We start from the raw sequence: 21,651 nt of genomic DNA on the forward strand, positions 1-21,651 counted from the left end.
AAACTAACAGCAATGTTTATACACTTTCTATACTGGACTCCAGTAGTTCAATCAACCCTGCCCCCTCCCCGCACGCCACTTTAAACAACTCGGACGTGCGCATATACGTGCAATTTTCAAGGGTGAGACGCCATTTATTTAACGTCTGCGATTCAAATATTATCCTTTCCTTGAGCTTCGTTATATTTGCATGTGTAAAGTATATATTTATAATTACTTGTGATACAGTAGAAACAATAAAGGTTGCGAATGGTGCGTGAAATCACTTTAAAGTGCTTCTTCGCACCCCCGCCCCGTCCCGCCGCAGAGATGGTTCGGCCGCGTGCGGATATCGTTACTGACAATGTTTAAGTTTGCGGTCTGCTGAGGGGCTGCTGGATCCGGCCGCTCGCGCTCAGCTGGAGGACCGAGGTGCGCTGGAAGGTGCGCGCATGAGGGGTTAGCACGCCTTTTCTGCTCTTTTGTTACGCAGGTCGAAGATATATAACTGCACTTTTCCCACCAACACTGTCGATTATGTAGTTTAGCATTAAAATGAATAATACCATATACCTACCTGACTGCTGTTCGGGACTTTCGAACGCTAGAGTGTTCGGTATAAGCGAGGAATCTTCATTAAACGTTTTGTCTTTTAAGTTTTTAAGTAAGTAAGTGACACTTTCCAGGTGTTTCCTTGTCACTTTCGATTTCTGATGTGATTAGTAGTCATTTTCTTGGCAATAGATGGTCTTAAGTATTATTAACGAGTTGGTTTGCTAGAAAGTCAACTAACAAGTTTGCTATTCTGCGAAGACCACGCGTGATGTGTAGTAGTTTGGTAAAGCAGCTGTATACATTAGACGATCAGTTATGGGAAAGTAATTCTGTCTGAATACATCACTTTATTCTTTTTTCCCACCTCTGATCGTGTTTTCTTACTAAACCGCACATACATCCGCTTAAATCTAAAGTTTCATAAGTGATGTGCTTTGATTACTTAATAGTTTTAGTATTGTAGCCTTTTTTTGTTTTGTCTGGTGGTGGTCTTGATACTCTTTTCTCTTTGCTTTTTGTAAATAAAAGATTCCATACTTTTGTGCGGTGTTTAGCAGTTGCAGTGCAGAACAGCTGTGTTATAGATCAGCCACCGAGGGGAGAAGCTGATTGAGAGATCATTTGCTTTGTTACTAGGATCTGTCCGGCTTCTTGGACAAAAGCATTCCTGCCTTCATGCCTCTTGTCTTGAAAACGACTGACGGCCAAAGCAAAAGAAAAAAAAATAGACTTAACCACGGGGTCTTGATACTGTAGGGGTCTGCATATTTCTTCCTGCGACCATGTGAGCTAACTTTTGAGCTAGAATTAGCAGGCAAGTTACAGCTCATAGGAGTGTGTTCGGATTTTTTTTCAGGGATCTGCATAGTTTGTTTTATGACTTTGGTGATCTCTGTTGACACACGAGGAAGTTAGTGTTTTTCTTACAGAGATGTAGCTTAACGCACCATATAGTTGACTGCCATAGTTTTCTAATTCAATACTTTCTTCATTTTATTTTGTGTTTCAGCTACAATAAAATGCTGGCTTTCATTGAACATGCAGAGAACTTCAACACTATTGTCATAGGGATAAAAGTAATGCAGAAGAAAAACACATTGCAGTGGATTGCACTGTAGTTTTGCAAGCAGGACTTGGCTGTTTAATCTCTGCCTTGTCCTAACTGCATCTGCTGCCAGGTCTGGCCTGTGCTTCTGGTTTTTCCGTGTGATTAGTTGCAGTTTCCAGCATCTTTGAGTTGCCTTTGAACTGAGGTGACTGATTTAAGGTGACTGTGCAGGCAGCCTAGTTAATAAAAAAAAATACAAAAAATCAGAAGCTGTCCCCAAAGAACACTCAATTACTGCAAGAGGCAAGCATTTGTGAAAGCTCGGTGTTAGGAAATTGGAGTATAACATAAAAGGAAGGAATGCATTATGTATTATGCTGTTTTTCCTTATTTTCTTGATCTTTGTGTGTACTTTAGTCTTACTGAATAACAGACTTGCTATGGTGATATACTTCTATATGATTAGTTTTTCTTTTAAGATTTCTGCTGAATTTTGTTAGTCTTTGATTGGTTAGTAAGGTCTACAGTGTCTGGGTGAGAACAGTGCAGAACTTCATTTGGCCTAAATTCACAGATTTGTACCTGCTTCTTAAACGGGGTGGATGATGACAAATGAAATTCCACTCCAGTCCCTCTTTCTGTGCAATCCCGATCGATTTTGGCATATCCTGTGCAATTCTGTCTCTTGTTCCTTTACAGGCAGTCCCCAGGTTAAGAATGCCCAACTTGCAGACAACTCATACTTTCAAACATATTAAAAATATAGGTTGAATACAGTCGTTTGTAATAACGCACGCACTATTTTTTTGATGCTCATTAAAACATTGTGTGGTTTCAGTCTGTCAACTCGAGGTAGAGTACAGTACTGCATGTACTTACTTTTGTCATTATTATTATGTACTTTAAGATGATTTAGTATATTGAAAGTGTTTCTTAAATATTTTACTTGCATAAAATAGACAAAACATTTGACTAACGACTGACTTACCTACAAATTCGACGTAATGACAAACTTGGGGAACAGACCTCACTCATTCTGATCTGGGACCTGCCTGTGCAGTGTTTATTTTTCCCTTTAGTGAAAGAACTTGACTGATTAATGCTGTGTGCTTCTTATTCAAACGTTAAATTGTGTATAAATTAACTTATTGAAAGTTTCTGATAACTTGGTAGCTTCACATCAGAGTATACTGCTTGTATGGTTGGTAAACGTGGGATTGTCAAGCAGTGGGAGTATGCAGGTATTTTGTAAGAGGAATATTGCCTCAATAGTTGCCCGTTCTGCAGATGTACAGTAGGTATGTATTTATTTTTTTTGTTCATTCTGTTGCATTATTTCCGTGGTAATTGATTATTCTTGCATAAACATATTGTCCTACAGCAAGTAGGTCATGGTGTGTGTGTGTGTGTGTGCGCGCGTGTGTGTTTTTAAGAAGCATTTTTTAAAGTGCATTCAGGGGCTGCGTGGCAACCTTCGAACATCCTAATGAAAATTGGATCTATATTGACATGTAAATTTGAGTCGTCCCTCTATAAAGGCTTAGATCTACACTAAAACTTCCTCTCTTTTTTTTGGAAGCCAGGTAGCAAAGTAGGCTTTCTTCTTTCTATGGTTTAATTAAACTTGTGCATAAAGAGCAGAGCCAAATGGTCCCTGTATGTTTAGGTTTGGAAAATTTGCAGAGGCTTTTGTGTTTATGGTAAATGGCTCCATTGGGCCCTATTCTGTGTGGGCAGCTGTGTTCCTGTGAAACGCTGGCGGTGCCATATTCCAGCTATAGCCCCGCAGCCCAGAGCACCAGACAGAACCTCCAAAAGGGATTGTTAGCCATGCTTGTCTTAGCCTCTTTGCGCGCACAATTTATTTTAATGATGGGCTTTCTGTTGCCTGCCCCCTTGCACCCCTTTTCAGTCATAACTGATTTGCCTTTGGTTTGGGCTGAAGTGGTAAAGCAATGTGGAATTCAAAGTGCCCCCCGCCCCACCACCTTTATGGTCTTTTGTTCCTCTATAAATTCATCTAAATATATTTGATGCCCATGAAACTGGCTGGACTCTAAATACCTTCTCAAGTTAATGCAAGAGGTTTGCTTGTTCTCGACTGTTCTGTAGGGTTTAATGTGTACCAGTATGGGGGTTGTAACCACTGTTTTTAAGTTACCAAATCAATCGACCATGTTAATCAAGCACTTCTGGTATTAAGCCGAGTCTCTCATTGGCTGAAAGCCTGATCTTCAGGTATGGAAAGATCAAATGCATATACCTGCACTCCTGGAACAAGTATGTCCAGCACGGTACAACTTGACACTTTATTGCTTTGGATTGTTGAAGATGTTCAATTTTGGCATGTCTGCCAAATGTTTGTTTTCTAATCTTATTAGACTTCAGGTTTAATTTTCTGCTGCTGTGTTACCCAGAAGACCTGAATGTGCTCCTAGGGCTTCGTTCAGGTGCAGGATTTCTCTTGGTGCTGTATTATTTTTTTTTTGTCTTAGTTCCCCACCCCTTTCAGTTTCTGCAGTTCCTTGATGGGATGCAGTGATAGGCAGTGATAGGTATTTCCCACAGGGGCCTGTGGAAGTGGTACGTGTAGCTAACTGGGAGAATAACATCTGTAGTTTGAGAGCTCTGATTGCCTCCTGAATGGAGGTCATAAAATACTATGATTAAAGGACTGAAGCTTTGAAACTGCTGCTCTTGATAATACTTTTGGTGCTTGATAATTCATGTACAAGAAATCGCTATGTTAACATTAAATATGGCAGATGGAGCTGACAATTACTGTGGTATCTGCTTCTTGGAGTTTGAGGCTGTTTAATTTTGAAATAAATTTTAATTATTATTTAAACATTAATATATGGAAATACAAACTCCATTCAGTGATTCATATATATATTTTTCCCATTAGTTATAAAATAATTGTTTGTGTTGCCTTTTTGCTAGCTTTTTAAGAGTTCAGCAATCAGATCAACATTATCCCACACCTCAAGTATGTATCATGTCCGCTATGCTTTCAAGCGACCTCATTTGTCTCTTGGCACCAGCACGTTGGGCTGTGATAAAGACGTGCGTGTTGATCCAGCTAATTGTTCTGCTAATTGAACCAGTTTAGCTTTCTCTCTCTGGTTGCTGGGGAAACCTGCACATGCCCACCAGGACTGGGGTCGAGACACACTGCAGCAGAACAACGTAAGAGCTCATATCGAGGAAACTGCCCCAGCAGTTGATTAATAGGTTTGGCATTCAAAAGCAGAAGCATTAGAATGCATTCTGCTTGCCCTCATTACAAACATCAAAGCAACTGTATAAATTTAAACATGCAGGCTGGGTTATAGCTAAATGAAAAGTTAAAAAGATGCCAGAGGCAATGTTTCCGTTTATCACAGTAGGCACAAGATGTGATTGATTTTTACCTATTAAGTGTTATCTTTTAACGAATGTATTTACACGGTAGTAGTTTGCAGAATGCTCTGTGACAGTTTGTTATGAAGTTGTATGTATGTATGTATAAGGTACATGTTGTATGTTTAATATCCTGCTTGTACGACACAAGAGAAACTCTCCTTAAATTGTGCTCTAAGAACTAAGTGTTCTTTGCATTGCTGGTTTCGTAATTAAACATTTTTAGCTTGTCGAAAGTTTAAAGTTTCTCAAGAACATGCATGATTGGTTATTGTTTCTAAAATGCAAAATGTCAACCTGTGCATCCGATATTAAATATTGCTTATCAAAAACCACTGCTTCATGTCTTAAGCCAAAAATCCCTCATCTCAGTATTGTTTTGCTGTACTATGGGAAAACTGCACAGTCATACTTCATCATGCAATGTATGTTGCAATCTAATGCCTATGGTTTGTGGTGGCCATACATTAAAAGTATTGCATGTGTTTTTTTTTTCCCTTTTAATTCATCGACGCTTGGAAATTCTTTGAGAGGAAATGCCATTCTTCATCATATTGCCCGTCTTTCAATGTTTCGTCCTCTACGGTGCCCGACTGTTGTTTATAGCAGATTGTGATTGTTCCTGAGAGCATGTGCCTGCTATGCATGTGAGATGTGAGGGACACTGCTGAGGGAAGTGATGCTTCTGTGGTCTCCTTGTTGTATTGTGGCTGAAATCGTGATACGAAGAGAAGCAGGCAGACATGCAGATGCCTTTGAAGGTCTGAGATGGATTGCCATTATCGTTTGGCAGCCTCAGTCCTGTTATGAAGAATACCTGTAACTCTACTTACCATATACTTGCCATATACGCGACCTTTCGTAAAGGCCCGAGTTTGCTGCTGCCGTCTGTGAGCCTCAGGTCATTTCCACACTTGTTTCTGAAGAGCACACTAAAATGGGGTTATTAAGCACTGTAAGAAGAGCCTGTCCTGTTTGTTCTGTCCATGGCTGCATCACTTTCGGAATAAAAATTTCAAAGTGTCCTTGACTGTGTGTGTATTTGATTGCAGGTTAAAATATGGGATGCAGTGTGTTTTGTCTTTTGGGCTGGTTTTGTTAAGATTCCCTAAGCAGCTGTCAAGAGGACTGAAATGCGCTCTCTGCGTATCTTCTGTACGTCACCAAATGGCACTTGTGCTCCCTATCAGTGTCCACTTCTGGGATTCCATTAATAATTGATTCCTTCTAAATGTTTCCTTCTGCCATAATATCTCAAGTCTGTTAAGCGTTTAGTTACTCCAGCCTTCAAATGATTGATCTCAGCAATGAAAAGCACCATCCCATGTTAATCTTAATACTGCCCTCCTTGCTTTTGAGGTTCAGCTTGTACAGTACAGAGCCCCTCCGTAACACTGCAGTGACCTTGTGAAAAGTAGTAGCTTCCACATGCTTGTTAAAAGCCACGGTCCCTCTCTCTCTCTCCTTTTTTTTGTTGTTTTTCTCTCCCCCCATAAATCCAACATTAAGGGGTGACCATGTTGGTTATTTGCATTTGTGTGGTAACCCAGTATAACTGGTATGAGGGATTTAATGCTGGGAAAGACCGCAGAGGCCCCATAGAGCAGTTCTTTCATTAGCCAGAACTGATTTCTATTTGCTTTTTTATTTTGAAGTGCAGGCATAGAGTTGCTATGATACTGGGCTTTATGAAAAGCCTTGGAATTCTGTGGAGAATTGCGTAAACCCCATATGATCTTATGTCAGCAAACAAAATTGTGGCATGATTACGTTCAGGATGGTAAGATTCCCCCGTGGAACCAGAGAGACAATGGTGAATTCACGGGCTTTCCAGAGAGTCGTGTTTGAAATTTTGGGCTTCGTTCAAGCAGTGCTTATCGTCGTTCACCTGTAGGTAATGGTGACACATGAGAGTCCCCTTTTTAAAGGTGTTATTTGTAATGTAACACCAATGTGACTGCAGTATTTTTTACACTAGTGTGTTTTATTTTGGTTTATTACATATAATTGTCAGCATTGAAGGAAAAACTCTTTGAAATATGATTGCAGATATTTATATCCTGAGTTCAGGCTTAACGCAAAAAAGTAGGATTACCTGTCCCTCATGTGACTTTATTGAAGATCGACACATGTGATTCCAAGATACCTTTTGACACCAAAGCATTAAAAAAATATAGATATGTTTCCTGTCAGATGATGATGTTTGCAGCAGATTCAAGTCCAGAGAGTAAAAGTCTGGACTGGGATTTTGTTTCAGCCAACCAGTTGAGCATAAAGAGTCACAGAATATGCTGGTTGGCTGAAACAAAATCCTGGTCGGGACTTTTACTGTCTTGACCTGAATTACCCAACTTTGGTAGAAGGTGCAAAAGAACTGAGAACAGTGTTGATCTAAATGAAGAAGTAGGATATTATATTGATCCCCGTGGAGAAATGATCTTTTAGCCTACCCCATCCTGCTCTCCATGAAACAAACACACGCACATGAGCGCAAGTTTGGGTGTCACAGCCACAAGGGTAGCTACCTATGGCACCCGTGGAGCTGGGGTTAAGGGCCTTGATGTAACTTCTGCCAAGGCCAAGCTGAAACCAGTTATCTTCTGATCAGAAGCACAGAGGCTTAGCCAGCTGAACCACAAACCACGCATGGAAAACATTATCACTATATATAATTGTGCTCAAATATGACCAGTTTTGGGCCTTTATTTGTAGCTTTGTTTTTATGCGTTTAGTGGTATTCGCGTTTAGAAGGCTACAGATGTTAGTTTATGTTGCCTATATAAGTGGAAGTTTATCAAAGTGTGGGACAGTTGCTTGAGTCTGTAATAAATGCCACTGTTGGTTCTTTCTGGTGCACAGGATCATTTTGGTTATCCATGGCTTTTCTTTTCGTGCTGCTCCCATGTGCCCCCATCCTCCATCACTCATGGGGCCATCCTCTTTCCTGACCCCTCCACCCCCGACTCGACTGACAACCTGCAGAGCTGTGGGCCTCTCCCCATAACTTGCTGTCATCCCCTGCTCAGAAAGCCTAGCCTTGGGTGCCTCTTCTTGCGCCATTGACCCTAAGTGATAAATGTAAGTAATTGGAATCGTATGCATGCTGTTGGCATTGACCAACGTGAGACGAAACACTAGCTGGCTCTATTCTCCCAACCCGCGGACGAGCTTGGCTCCCGTTCCTCGTGGACAGCCACCGGGGTCTTGTGATCTGTTCCTGATGTCACTTCTTTGTTTCCCACGGTGTTTCATCTTCGGGACAATACTCTTTTGTTTCACAGACACTAGCACAAGGGACTAGGTTACCCCTCTTCTGTGTTTCGTTCTCTCTCGATCTGGCTTGCTCTGCTATTCTGTTTGCTATTCTTGGTCCTGTCTTCCTTTCCTTCTGTTCCCATGCTTCTCTCTCTCTCTTGTGGATTTGCCCAGATGACACTTGGGGTAAAGGGATCCTCGTTTACGAACAGTGAAGTCCATGACCATATCCATTTCTCGTCGACCAAAAGTTGAGATTAAAAGCTGCAGAAGGTGCAGATATGAAGATTAAAGGCTGGACCTAATCAGCTGATTTACAGCTTGTGGCAGCAGAGTTAGAGGAGGGTAGATGTTTGGATAACCGCAAGGTCATAGCTATTCCAAGCTTGCTTGAGGATTTTGTGATCCGAGTTCGACTTTCTTTGCTTTGTGCAGTGTACTCCAGGATAACTAAATGACTATTTAGCCATGACTTGTAATGGAAAAATGGTTTGGAATTAAGGAGTGTAATCAAATTATTTATCCCCTCTTGAAATATGTTTAAGCGACTCAACGTGTGCAGTAGCTGGTTCGATCTTTCAGACTTGTTTGTTTCTACACTGTAGCTATTTAACCAGTGCCGTGAAAGGTCACAGACTGATACCTGTAGCCTGATGGGTACTACCCAGACCTGGTGCCCTCCCCCCCCCCCCCACGAACTCGCCTTCGCCTGCCAGTTTGGCTGCGAGTTTCTTGGGTAGGAAGACAATGGCACTCGGCGAGCTGATGGCACATGTCTTTGTGTTTGCACAGGGCTTTGGAGGAGGTGTGAAGAGCATTCCAGGAGAGCCTGAGGGCGATCTACAGATGGGCAGCCAGCCACGCGTCCCGTCGACCTACACCTCCCGCACCCTGGCAGTAAACATGGCACCCGATGCCCTTTGCCTGCTCTGGAATGCATTTGGGCAAAGATGTGTGTTACCATGGTGATCATTTATTCTAAGACACTGGAAAAGAAGAAGGGTGTTGATGATGTAACACCCAGGAAGTCACACTCTGAGCTGGTAAGATATTACATTTGATTAGCAGGTTGCAACAGAAACCTGATTGCCAGTAAAAACAAAGCCCGAGATAAACGCAGGATTATCTGAGACTTCCTTAGCACTTTCCAATCCCCTACAGTGATAACTGACGGTTTCTTTTAGTTTGAAAGGTACTTTTTGTGAGCATAGTTTTACTGTGACTCAAGACTCCTTTCTGTTACTCAGTGATTTGGTGTGTTGGCATGTACTACAACGGTCTTCATCCTGCTTCTGAGTTTTAAAAATTGTTTCATAATTTTTAAAATGGTTCTTGCCAGTTAAATGTTATGTAATAAAGTACCTCTGGATATGTGGAAAACAGATTTTTAAGCTACAATTTGCAACAGATTTTAATGAATAGAATCCTATCAACACTGGTCATAAGCATGACATGTTGTTATTGGTGCTGCATTAAGTAGGATTTTATTAAAAGGGCGTGTCGGACATTGTAAAGTAAATGAGTTGTGTCTGACATTTTTGAAAGAGTGGTTTAGGGTTTTGCCAAAGCCAAAACCCAGCGGTCATAAATCTAAAAGGAATCCCAGTCGCATGGAGTGAGGTTTCTCCATAGCCATGTAAAAGCACATGGCCGTGCTTGGCTGTTCCGATCCAGTTGCAGCTGAAGTACCTCTTGTGGATTGGATTGGAGCCCAGCAGGCACCAATGAGTGGCTGAAGGGTTCTCACTCTTAAGCAAGGATCTATAGTCCTGTCAGGTCTACATTTCTTTGGATAGTGAGTTTTGTCCTTTTACTTGTATACCTCATTATAACAAGTTTGCTAACTTCTTAGCGTAACACTCCTGCTACAACATCAAAGCTGTAAGATGCCTTTTGCGGCGTAATAAACATCAACTGCATAGAAATGTAGAAGCAGTACGGACAGTAATATCTGAAATGAGCGAAGGCGACAGGGAGGCTTAGCTTTCTAAGCCATTCTGTTCTGTTTACAGACTATGAACAGAGGGACAGCTCTTTTCTCCTTTGCCTCTGTGGGTAAGTGCCCCCCCCTTCCCCCCCCCCCCCCCCCCCCCCCCATTCAGGGTCAGGCTGCCTTCAGCCCGGAAGGAGGCGCATTTAGGAAGGCTGCCAGAACTTAAATGTGAAGAGATAGCGGCTTAAAATGCATTTATGTGTATGATAAGACTTTGGGGTTATGCAGCTGCTGCAACAGTTCCGCTCGCTCAGCGCATTTCTTTTGGACTTCTGCTAGCTGCCGCCTGGGTCTCCCCGCGCTGTACTCTGTGATCCGTCCGCACTTTGCACCTGGGTTTTGGGCCGCAGCACCGTGTTTGGTCCCTGGTACTGCGCTGTGGCTGAATCGTCACACTCATTGGAGTCCTGCTGACAGATGGCTCAGATAAGAGTGCGGGTGGCTGATCACAGCCCCCTTCATCGGCTTCTGGCCCTCGGAGGCTTGACACAGGACAAACATATCTTGCATTTCCAGCCCTATTGTTGGTCAGGACATTAATAAAGAATGTTATTGCACTGTCATCATGTCCTGATGAATGCAGGAATCACCATAACTGACCTGTCTGCTTCAAGCTTTTATATATCTTACATAGAGTACAGTCAACATACTGTTATAGAAAGGTAAATGGCCTCAAGATCTATATGGGTACTAAGTGTGATTTAGAAAACCTGTTTGTTTTTCCATTACTTTCTCCATGGAATTTTGCTTCCGATTATATCTTACTGCTGATATAATTTATTCCCAAATTTTTTCCCTTCCAAGATCAAGGACACCCTGTTCAGTTGTTTGAAACAATGAACTTTGGTTATAGAACAACACAGCCACAGTAGGAGTAAACAAAAAAAAAATTGGGAGAAGCATGCAGGGTTTGACTAACAATGGACACGCGCAAACTCATCAGAAATCAATAGCGTTTTGTACTAGCATCGGGTCAGTAATTTGCTTTCCGATGCCTTGGCTGCCGCTCGGCACCCGCTCCACAATGGTAGGTGGTGTGTGGCGTTCAGTGTTTTGTCTCGAACTCACGTTGTGGGCATTGTTGGGATTTTTAAAATATGAATTCATAGGTCAGATGGTCCCACTGATGCTTCAGGTTAATCTCGCACATTTATTAAGCCTAGTAACCCTTCCAGGAATTTGGACAGTAAGACTGCTAGTTCTTCACTATTCTGGAAAACTCCTCCCAAGGCCAGATAGTCCTTTAACATCTGCTTTTCTGCTTGGCAGGACAAACAGACTGGGCCCATGAGTGGCTTCCTGCCTGTTTTTGTTTTGTTTGTTTTTTTATGAACTATGAAGTGGCTCTTGACTCTCAAGCATTAAGTTTGCGCCAGTAATATGGAATACTGTTGCTGAAAGTCCAACATTGTTCACCCATGTTTTTCAGTTGACCATCTTAGATCTACTGTTGATCAATGTATCACAGTGTTGCCGGGCCCTTTTCTGATACCTAGTGCAAGTTAATTTCTCAGTAGTAGTCTGCTTTCTCGTGTTGCATAGTTCAAACTTCTGAACCCCTGTTCCAATCCTTTGAGTTCTTCTTTATGGAAGTCATGAGAAAGCACCAAGTAACACCCACTTACAATGATTCTGTTGCAGGGATCTGTTTGATTCCAAAACTTTAATTCTAACATGAACTCAGTGCTGAGCTTCTGCTGATGGCTTAGTGTCACATGATGTTGCATCAGAGCAGTTATAGGATGGTGTTGCCATGATTGCGATTGTCAAGGTTATACTTGTCAGAGATGTTGCATACTGCAGCAGACCACCCAGGTTGCAGGTAGATTTATTTACCTTGCCTTTGAGCTCCTATTACTTGTGGTTGTCTTACTGCCCTTGATTGCGTTTAGTAGGCAGTTCATGTGCTGCCGATTTAATTAGTAGGCCATTCTTTAGCTTGTTTTTCTTAATTATAGTTGTGTTATTTTTACTTGAGGACAAAGATTTCCTTCCTGCTTTGTAAATGTGTGTTAGACTAGAAGAAGTGTGTGTGTGTGTGTGTGTGTGTGTGTGTGTGTGTATAGGAATATAATTTAATATTTGAGCTGATGGTAGCTTATTTTAAATGACATGTTTGCTGCAAATGACCTCTCTTAAGATTGCTGTATGCTTGTACATAAGCAGTTTTATTTATATGTTTGTGCCCCAACATGAGGACATATCTAATGGTGACTGCATGTGCCTGTGTGTCGCAGAGGCCGATCGATGGCGGGACCTGGGGCGAAGGTGTGGCCTCCAGCAGGACGAGAGGAGTCCCAACCTGGAGAACCTGTGGGGTACGCTGCCCGAGGTACGCCCAAGGAGCCCCTTCTGGGCCCGGGAGTCGGACCCAACCAACATTCCCATCACTGACCTGATCCGGGACCTCAGCCTGAGTGACGTCAAGGCCGCATATTCACCCTCGGCGGCGCCCCCTAGCAAACGCCAGTGCCGCTCCCATTCTCTCTCTGCCTGGCGGCCACAGGGCTCACGGGTGTGGACGCCTGTGGAGAAGCGGCGTTGCCACAGCGGAGGGAGCGCGCAGCGGAGCTCGGCCGGCCTGCCGAGGGACTCGCCCACCATGCAGCGGAGCTCCAGCTTCAGCCTGCCAGCCCGTTCCAATGGCCTGCCGTCCGCCCTCGACTTCTCCTGTTTCTCGTTCGCCGGCCTCCAGGAGCCTCCCAAGGCCCTCTCCCCGTCTCGTGAGCTGATCATCCCCGCAGAGCCACGTTACACCTCGGCCTCCTGCTCCCCGGAGTCCATGCCGGAGTTAGGCAGACGTCTGGGCCCGGGGGGACTCTCCCGAAGCCGCTCGCAGCCCTGCGTCCTGAACGACAAAAAAATCAGCATGAAGCGCAGGAGGCCCGGTGAGGGCAAGGAATCCAGGCCTTCCCTGGACTTGACCAAGATGACCCAGGTCAGTGATAGCTGGCAGTCTGAGCTTCTAAATGGGCCATGAATTTGTAAACGTTCTTGCAGAAACTGCAGACAAATTGAAACCTGTTTTAAAAACGGAATAAGTTCTTCAGGAGGTTGTTTGCGGTTTTAACAAGGTGCAATACTTGCTAGACTTGTTGCTTGAGTTAAAAAGGTAAAGGTGAGCACATCTTCAAAGTGTAAAGCCTTGGCAGTAATTATGGTTCAAAACCTGTGTGTGGAGAAAATGACAACTCAAAACATGCAAGGAATTATCAGCATAGAGCAGATACATTTAAAAAAAGAGCCCAGGGTTCATCCCTATGTTAGCCATTTTCCAAGTAGCGCAATTTTATTCAAAACTAGGCACTAATCAGTCAGTTAAAAAAGAAAACACACAAATGAAACCCGTACTGATAGAGACACAAAAACATAACGTACAGATACTCGCAGAATGTGACGCATACCTGGACCACCCACACACACCTTCCCACTCTCACTTTCTCACCCTGTACTTTTGTCTCTGTTTTACACACACACACACACACACACACACACACACAGGTTTGTGATGATATCTTTGCGTGACAGCCTCTCCATTCATTTCTATGGGGAAAACTCTAATCCCAACATGACAACTTTAACCCCCACCCAGCCCTAACCTTAACCATAAGTAACCAAACAAAATTTGAGCCTTTTGGGATTTTTACTTTTTTGATTGCATTTGCAGATCTTTGTAGGGAACTTGAAAATTGTCGCCACAACGCAAAAGTCTTAGGCAGTCAAAGGAAATGTTTAAAGCTGTTAATCTGGCTAATAAGTGTACATTTTCTCAGAGCAAAAACACAGTTTGCCTTTAGAACATAATTGAGAGTAACACAATAAAACAAACAGGGGTATCTTCTGTTCTCCAAAAAGTTACTGATATTTTGCTGGGTAGCTAGTTGGACACAGCTTCAGTTCTCAAACCTCTCCTGGGGGCAGCCCAGCCATTCCGGGCATGTGTTAGACGACACCACCAGCTTATTTAATTAACCGACTAAATTAGTATTTAAGTCAGAGAGACATTGATTAGTCGTATGAGGTCTGCTCATAGTCAAGTCAAAAACTCCTTGGGTGTGTTGGATGGTCGCTGCAAACACTGGGATGATTTTAAGAGAAGTTTTGAAATGGTTCAAGTCAACATGCTTTTAAAGGAATAGTATCAGTTTTTCACAGACATAATTTAATCATTATTTAAACTTTTAATCAGTACTGTATCCCTCAGAATCCTAATCGTTCAGTAGCATAATCGTTTCTTCTGAGACAGTGTCATCTCCCTATTTTGTCCATAACATCAACATCCCTCTTGAAGTAATGCGTAATCGATAACGTTTTTCTTTAGCTACTACCATTAGGCCATTACTAACTGGCTTCAGTCATTTAAGTGTTCGGTGAAACATTATGCAGTGGGTCACTGCAAAAGCTACTTTGTTGATCATGAGCATCAGTTACTTTGTTTCAAAAGCTCAGAGATGGGTCGTTTAGCAGCAGAATGCATGCTGGGAATACAAATTTTAACGTTCCTGAAGTTACTAGTTAACTCAAATTAGCTTTCCGAATTGAACTACAGGTAGTACTACACATACTATCATTGTTCAGTTGAATTCGCACACGTGGGGGGAATTGTTTTGGTAATTCCCACACATTGATTTTTAGTCACATATGGAATGGAAATGTTGCACTATAGAGGCCTGGATGAGGTAATGATATGCACCCGACCTTCATTCCAGTGGGCAGGTTATTGAGCGAAATGGTCGCTAACCGAAAATCACCCCTGACTGTGCTTCGCACTGCAAGGATCACTGGCTGCTGCCATTTCATTCGAATAACTGCATGAGGACTTCATGCCAGCGTTACACTCATTGTCTCACTCCAGCCTGTGTTGTCAGCCATGTGAAGTTTTGGTCGAAAATGCACGCATTGCTTGGAAAATATTTATTTATTTATTTAGAATTACTATAATTCTTTGCCAATAATTTCTAACTTGGGGAGTCCCCGAACTAGGACACGGTGTATATATACACAAAAACACAAGATCTGGTAAAACAACAACACAGGAAAAAAACTAGCGGCTGTGTCGAGATTACAGGTCCCTGGGAATGGCATCATTCAGGTTTTCTGATAAGTTGGATCGAAACGAAATGGAGCGTGTTAATATATACTATTCCCACAGAACAAGGGGCTGGTGGAACTAATAAGTATGAAGCCAGGTCATGTGATACTCCCTGCAGAGATGATGATGTAATACTACATTTGGCTTATGAGTTAGCATTATGCCATACCACTCGAGTAATAGGAGAAATTTCACAGTGATCAAGATGGTCTTAGGCTAAGATTTAAAATGGCGACTACCTGAGAAGGTTGGATCTTTTCTGATGATCTGCTTCCTCTCAGGGTATATTTCTAACCCCCCCCCCCCCCCCCCTCAGTCCATGACATGTTGAGTGCTGAGGAACTAGAACTTTCGAGTTGGTTTAAATGGACAGATGGTAGGCTTTACTGTCCTCAGCAAAGGACTGACTTGGGTGGTCTTTGAGTATAATGTTGCCACCACTGAGGATTAATGGCACTTTCTCTTTTTTTCGGTAGAATTTTTCAAAATGTCTACCACAAGCTGTCTTCCCTAGCTTGGCCCGAGGCCTGTCCAGGGCTGAAGAAGTTTTCAAATGATGAGGACTGGTTTTCAAACAGTCTTTGTGCTTGCTTCCTCCTGGCTTTTAAGAAGCGAAGCAAGACTATTGCTTCACACATGATAAATCATTTGAAAACTGCTTGCGTTAGCATCTTGGTAAAGAGGTTTCAGTAACGTTTGGCGTATTATTTTTTTACACTCTGATAAAGGAATTTCAGAATTTGTTCAAAAGTACCCAGATATCACAGGTGTTTATACATACTATTGAACAAAATGAATTTTGCACCTGTCTGTCTTGGATGTATGTTGAGAGGCTGTTATGGTTAAAAATGCTCGATGGCTCTCAGTATTGTAAACAGTCTGGTCACATGAGTGAAATTAGTGGGATTTTTTTTTCTTTTTCTTTGTTTCACATGAATAAACTCCAAAAGCTGCATACAGTTAGTTACAATTCTCCCTCTCTGTCTGTCTCACTTTCAACAGGCTGAAGTTTGGAAAGCGGTCTTACTTGAATTGTCTGTACTTCGCTATACTTTTGGTTAATTATATACTTCCATTGTACAAAGTTTGATGTAGAAAATGGCCCGTACAGTTTGGAGGTACGAGTGCCTTGCCAGAATAGCTAACCAGTATGATAACGTACGATTACAGATAGCTTCGGAGCATTGGCAGACTCTTTCATCAATAGTTCCAAAAAAGATATGGGATCCCTGAAGTTCAAGAGCCATGTGAAGTCCGAAAACCCTGATTATCAGTTCCGGCTCGCGTACAAACTGCAGATATGCTTGCGCACACTTGCATACGTGCTTCTACACCATGATGACAGTTACCTTCGTCATTCATGGCCAGCTCCTAATTCATTAGCGTCCACATCTGCTAATTCGCTAGTAGGAAATTTTTTGTTTAACCTGTTTGTTTTTGACTTTTGTCCCCCATATATACAACCATGTGCAAATTGCCAAAAATTCAATGTTGAGAAATGCAGTATTAGGTCTTAATATATTCCGGTTTTCAGGACAGGCTCTTAAAGCAGGTCTTCCAGAATACACCATCTGAAGTGGTCTGGCAGTGCCCCAGTCGGGTATGTCGTAACTGCAGGGTGGCAAGGCTCCTGTTTAGTAAACAGAGTAGCATGTATGGATGAGTGGCCTCTCAGACTCGCAGTTATGCTGTTACAGCTGGGTGTGAATTCTCTGGCAGTCTGTCTCATTAATAGGATACATGAGTGAGATGGGAACATAGGGTGCTACGTGGGTGGATATCGTGTAACAAGCTCATCTGGAAAAGCTGTCTTCAAGATTCTTATCATAACTGGGGGGCAATATACTGTTAAGATGTCCAAATTGTAGATGGACACTTTGGGGAATAAGCCGAGTATGACAACTTAAAAAAACCTTCAGAATGTAGTTTATGCTCCTTTGCACTTGGCATCTGGCCCTCACCCGTAACCTTTCTGTATTCGTGTCTCTCTCCTCTCGTGGCTCGGCGGGCTAAGCCTCTATGCTCGTGATCGAAAGGTCGCCACGTCAAACCCCAGCCTCTGCTAAACGGTTACAGGCCCGCGGGCCCTTAAGCAAGGCCCTTAACCCCCAGCTCCAGGGGCACTGCATGCTGACTGACCCGGTGCTGAATGATCTTGTGCTGACCTCCAAGCTTGCTCTCACCTGTGTCTGTGTGTCTCTTGGAGAGCGCAATAGGCGAAAAGACAAGAAAACATTAAGGAAGTATCGTTATTATAATTGTATCTTTTTGCCTGATATGGAAGTTGTGGGGGTGAATCTGGAGTTTGGGTTTTCTTTTCTGAATTATACCATCCTCAGAAATGCACAGTGGGCATTTCACCACACTGCTGCATCTTCCATTTATTGTCTCCTCACTAACTCGGCTTTGAGGTCACAAACGATGCCCCTTTTCCCAGGCATGCAATTCGTGGGGTACGGGGGGCATCTTGTTCATAGCTGAGCTGCGTTCCTAGTGGCTGGAGGTAGTGGGGGGGGGAGACGACATGCCTGGGCATGTATCCAGCAGTGAGCTTCTGCACCCTGCCCCAACAGACAGATGGAGCTTAATACACACCTTACTGTACATCCCTCAACACTTGTCAATATACAAAGCACCAGGTTCATTATATTTTAATTATTGAGATTTTTCCACTCAGAATAGGTTCACTTTCCTTTTGTGAGGCTGTGCGCGTGTATGGCTTTGTGAGAGGATGAAAGGATGGTTTGCTTGTTCCTGTCTTGATATTTTTGGGGGACACTCCTTCAACGAGACTTACCATCCGAGCAGCTGCTCAGATTACTCTTCTGGAACAAAGCCCTCGGTTCCTTATAGTGCAGAGTAGGGCCTGTCGAAAAGCAATGAAATGAGAATCTGCGTAAACCCTAGAGATTTTTTTTTTTTTGGGGGGAGGGGGGGTGTTTTCAAAATCGTGTTTTTCTGGGCCCAGCAGCTGCAATGCAAATTGGATTTTACAGAGTGCCACTTGCACCGCCTTGTATAACATTTCAGCGGGAACTAAATTGCCATCGGTCCTGTTAAATGTAGTTTTACACTGTTTATCCCTTGACATTTTGAATGCTAGACTAGTGAAAATAGAATTACAAGCTGACTTATTTAATAGCAACTGACAGTGGTTTAATCCCCCCCTTATGCTTTATGTGCACAGCGAGTGGAAGCACGTTATCTATATCTCTAGTGGTCATGTCTTACTTAATGCATTGCTGCTGTGGTTTAGCTGAACAACTGCTGCAGCAAAACACTGTGACCTGTTTTGGTTGGTTACACGCTCCTCTCTACAGGCTAAGCTTCCAAACAAAGCTTTGGAGCCCAGGCAGGAAAGGCCTGTTTCTCATGCATGCCACCCAGTGACCAATGCAGTGCAGTCTACCTCCAACAAGTGTAGGCTTTGTGCAAAGGCGTCTGTTCTCCCCCTTTTGCAGTAGAGTATGTAGCAGTTAAGGACTTGCCTTGCTGTTACCCTAGAACAAGATTGCTAGCTTGAATATTTCTGGGGGAAGATAAATATAAAAATTTTGATGTAAGGAATAGGGTAGCACAGTGGCTCTTTGGGAACAGTATTGCTTCACACCTCCAGTGTCAAGGGTTGGAATCCTGCTCTTGTTGCGCAAGCGTGTTACGGTATGGTTACGGTAATCGGTGTTGCTAAATTGTTTATTAGTATTGTTTATAGTGGGTGACAGTGAGTAGTTTAGGCACCCTGTGGTGCACTGGCATCCCATCCAGGGTGTTTCACCTTCCTGTACAGTGTTAGGCCTCAGACCTCCATACAGACATGGATACAGTAGGATTGCATCCAGGCGAACGCAGTTCTGCGATCAGCTGTTGCCCCTGGTCGTGGGGGCATTTGGGGACTATTACCAAACGTGTACACATGCATAAGCATTATCAATCTGTCAGCTGCCCTCTGTCTGCCACGTCGCATTTGCTGCATGTGTATTTGTGGTCATATGCTGTGTGTGATTCCCATTCAGCTTGGAAATGAGAAATAAAGTGCGAGAGACCCTGCTTAATCCCCCGACATTACGCCCAGTGTGACTGAACTGGGTCTAGCCCCAGTGTGGGATCCTGCACGACAGTTCTGAAGTCGCATGAACACAGTCAAGATTGCAGATTTAGGTTTTGATTGGAGCTGTATTGCATCTAATGAATGTTTTTATAGAATATTTAAATATTTCTATATTTAAAATATAAAACATTGTCTACCCACTTTTTCTTCTGTCTTGCTCATGCTTAAATGTCATAAAAATGTTGTTTTACTTCTGGCAACTGGCAAAATCTATAATTTTGTATCTGAAATGTTACAAATACATTATTAAATGCATTACTGATGGGTGTAAGTTAAACTGCATTGGTGGAAGCTCACTAGCTCGGTGTTCTGCTATGACTGTATGATATACAGTTAAGATTACTGAATACTAGGGCTGCTCGATTATGGCAAAAATCATAATCACAATTATTTTGGTCAATATTTAGATTACAATTAACGCGATTACTCATTGACTTTGGAAATAATCATGCCTTTAGTGAACTTTTAACATCTTATTTCTTTGTACTAATAAACTCCTATAAATGTGATTCAATTGAGAAACATTAAAAAAATAAAAAAACGTATGGAAGACAAAATGGGAGCATCATTGTGAAACGAAATGTGGCACAATAATCGTTTTATCTCGATTTTAGATTTGTTGTGATATAATAATAATAATTGAAAGCCAATATCATAAATGAAATTATTTTAATCGCCCAGCCCTAGTAAAAAATATGTTGGAATGACTGAAATCACTCTCGTGCATTGATGGGGCAACAGTACCAAATCACATGATCTTCCCCCTTCCCCCCCCCCCCCCCATTCCAGAAACTTTCCCTACGGAACTTCCAGAGTCTTAGCTGGCCTGGCATCAGTGGGGCTGACAGCTGCCTGTCAAGTGAAGTGCCGCCTTCCTACAGCAACACTGACCTCTGTGGGACTGATCTCACCCCGGTGTGTGGCCTTAAAGCAAATCCTGAACAGAAAAACGGGGGCGGCGGGGGCAGCACAGACGACTTTTCGAACGAAGCCCTGGACAGTGATTCCGTCACATCCGAGGATCTGACGGATAACGCGAAAGAGAGCGATGCAGAGAGGGACGTCAGTCAGCTAGGAGGTGAACTGGACATTGAGCAGATTGAAAGGAACTGAGCGCATGGTTCTTTCAAATGGTTGAGTTGTAAAAGTAGACAAGTGTAAGAGTCTGTGAAAGTAGAGGGAAGGGATGAAGAAAGTGATTAGAGGGTGGCGAACATTCATAACCATCAGAAGACTTGGTTTGCAGAGGCACTGCGGAATTCCTGTGTTTCTCTGTCACTTGGGGTATTGTCTTCTCCCCCCACCCCACTCTCCGGCTTCCTTGTGACCCTCAGGATCAGGGAATAGCTGGCAAGTTGGAGTCACTGCTTGCATGGAAGATGTAGGGGGAGGTTTGCTCAGTAGCGACTTCTCAACCTCTCCAGCAACCTGACGGCTCCTGTACAGCAATAAGGAGCAAACAAAGAGGTTTGTATAAAATTCTTGATGACGGGCCGCAAATGGCATTCTTAATACAGGGGCATATGATGGCCTGATGGAAAGAGCTTGGAGAGTGACGCGTTCTGATCAACACCTTCCTCGACATACCGACACGCCTCATATTGCAACATTACTGGGCTGTATTTTACAAGAAAAATAAATAAAATAACATGGAGTTTGCTCCATTGGCCGGTTCTGCATCTCGGAAAGAAATTTATGCTTAAAGCATTAATTTGCATTTCTACGGTTTAATAAACAAATTTCTATTGGAATAAACACTGATTTTTTTTTATTTTATTTTATTTTACTGTACTGCTAATATCTATATTTTTGTAAGTATGATTGTCAAATGCAATCTGTTTGTTTGAATGGAGAAAAATACAGAAAAATGCTTCTGTAACAACTGAATAAACATGCAGATTGTTTTATCGGGTCTCTTACTTTGGCCAGTAAGTACCACGAATGCCTTTTTAAGTGTGGAAGAAAGAGAATTATATGCCACTGGCAGGAAATTGTGCTTATCTTAGAAATCTCAGTTGCACGACTTCCATTTCGTTACACACCGAACAAGGTTGGGTGGTTTAGCTTGGAGTATGAGGGGGGCTTGTCTGATGTGGAACCCGGTGGAAACCTCTGTAATCTCTATCTGAGCACTCGTTTACACATCTGTGTAAATGTAAAGTGGGGCTAAGCATGCCATTCTTTTAATCCCATGCTCATAGATGGAGTTTCTCAACTTT

The 21,651-nt window shown here is 42.7% G+C and overlaps 1 protein-coding gene across 5 annotated transcripts; it reads left to right on the forward strand.

Moving 5' to 3' along the window:
• The first annotated feature begins 286 nt into the window (after positions 1 to 286).
• On the forward strand, positions 287 to 21,339 carry LOC125739364 (protein FAM53B-like). 5 transcript variants are annotated; one of them, XM_049009405.1, is made up of 6 exons: positions 287 to 438; positions 9,032 to 9,282; positions 10,252 to 10,294; positions 12,470 to 12,564; positions 12,739 to 13,170; positions 20,222 to 21,339. In XM_049009405.1, exons 2-6 carry the CDS (start codon positions 9,190 to 9,192, stop codon positions 20,543 to 20,545), a joined length of 987 nt encoding a protein of 328 aa, XP_048865362.1. In that variant the 5' UTR covers positions 287 to 438; positions 9,032 to 9,189; the 3' UTR covers positions 20,546 to 21,339. The 5 variants fall into 5 exon arrangements, with proteins under 5 accessions (XP_048865362.1, XP_048865357.1, XP_048865358.1 ...); XM_049009400.1 differs by having other exon boundaries at positions 12,470 to 13,170; XM_049009401.1 differs by having other exon boundaries at positions 311 to 423; positions 12,470 to 13,170.
• The last annotated feature ends 312 nt before the right edge of the window (positions 21,340 to 21,651 follow it).

Source organism: Brienomyrus brachyistius, chromosome 3 (genome assembly GCF_023856365.1).
Source record: "Brienomyrus brachyistius isolate T26 chromosome 3, BBRACH_0.4, whole genome shotgun sequence".
Lineage (NCBI taxonomy): Eukaryota > Metazoa > Chordata > Actinopteri > Osteoglossiformes > Mormyridae > Brienomyrus > Brienomyrus brachyistius.

What these genes read in the sequence shown, in the direction of transcription:
- LOC125739364 (XM_049009400.1), top strand. Translation starts at nt 9,190, where the DNA reads ATGTGTGTTACCATGGTGATCATTTATTCTAAGACACTGGAAAAGAAG. An exon ending in TTTCTCCTTTGCCTCTGTGG is followed by an intron (nt 10,295 to 12,469) that starts GTAAGTGCCCCC and finishes TGTGTGTCGCAG; the next exon opens with AGGCCGATCGATGGCGGGAC. An exon ending in ACTTGACCAAGATGACCCAG is followed by an intron (nt 13,171 to 20,221) that starts GTCAGTGATAGC and finishes CCCCCATTCCAG; the next exon opens with AAACTTTCCCTACGGAACTT.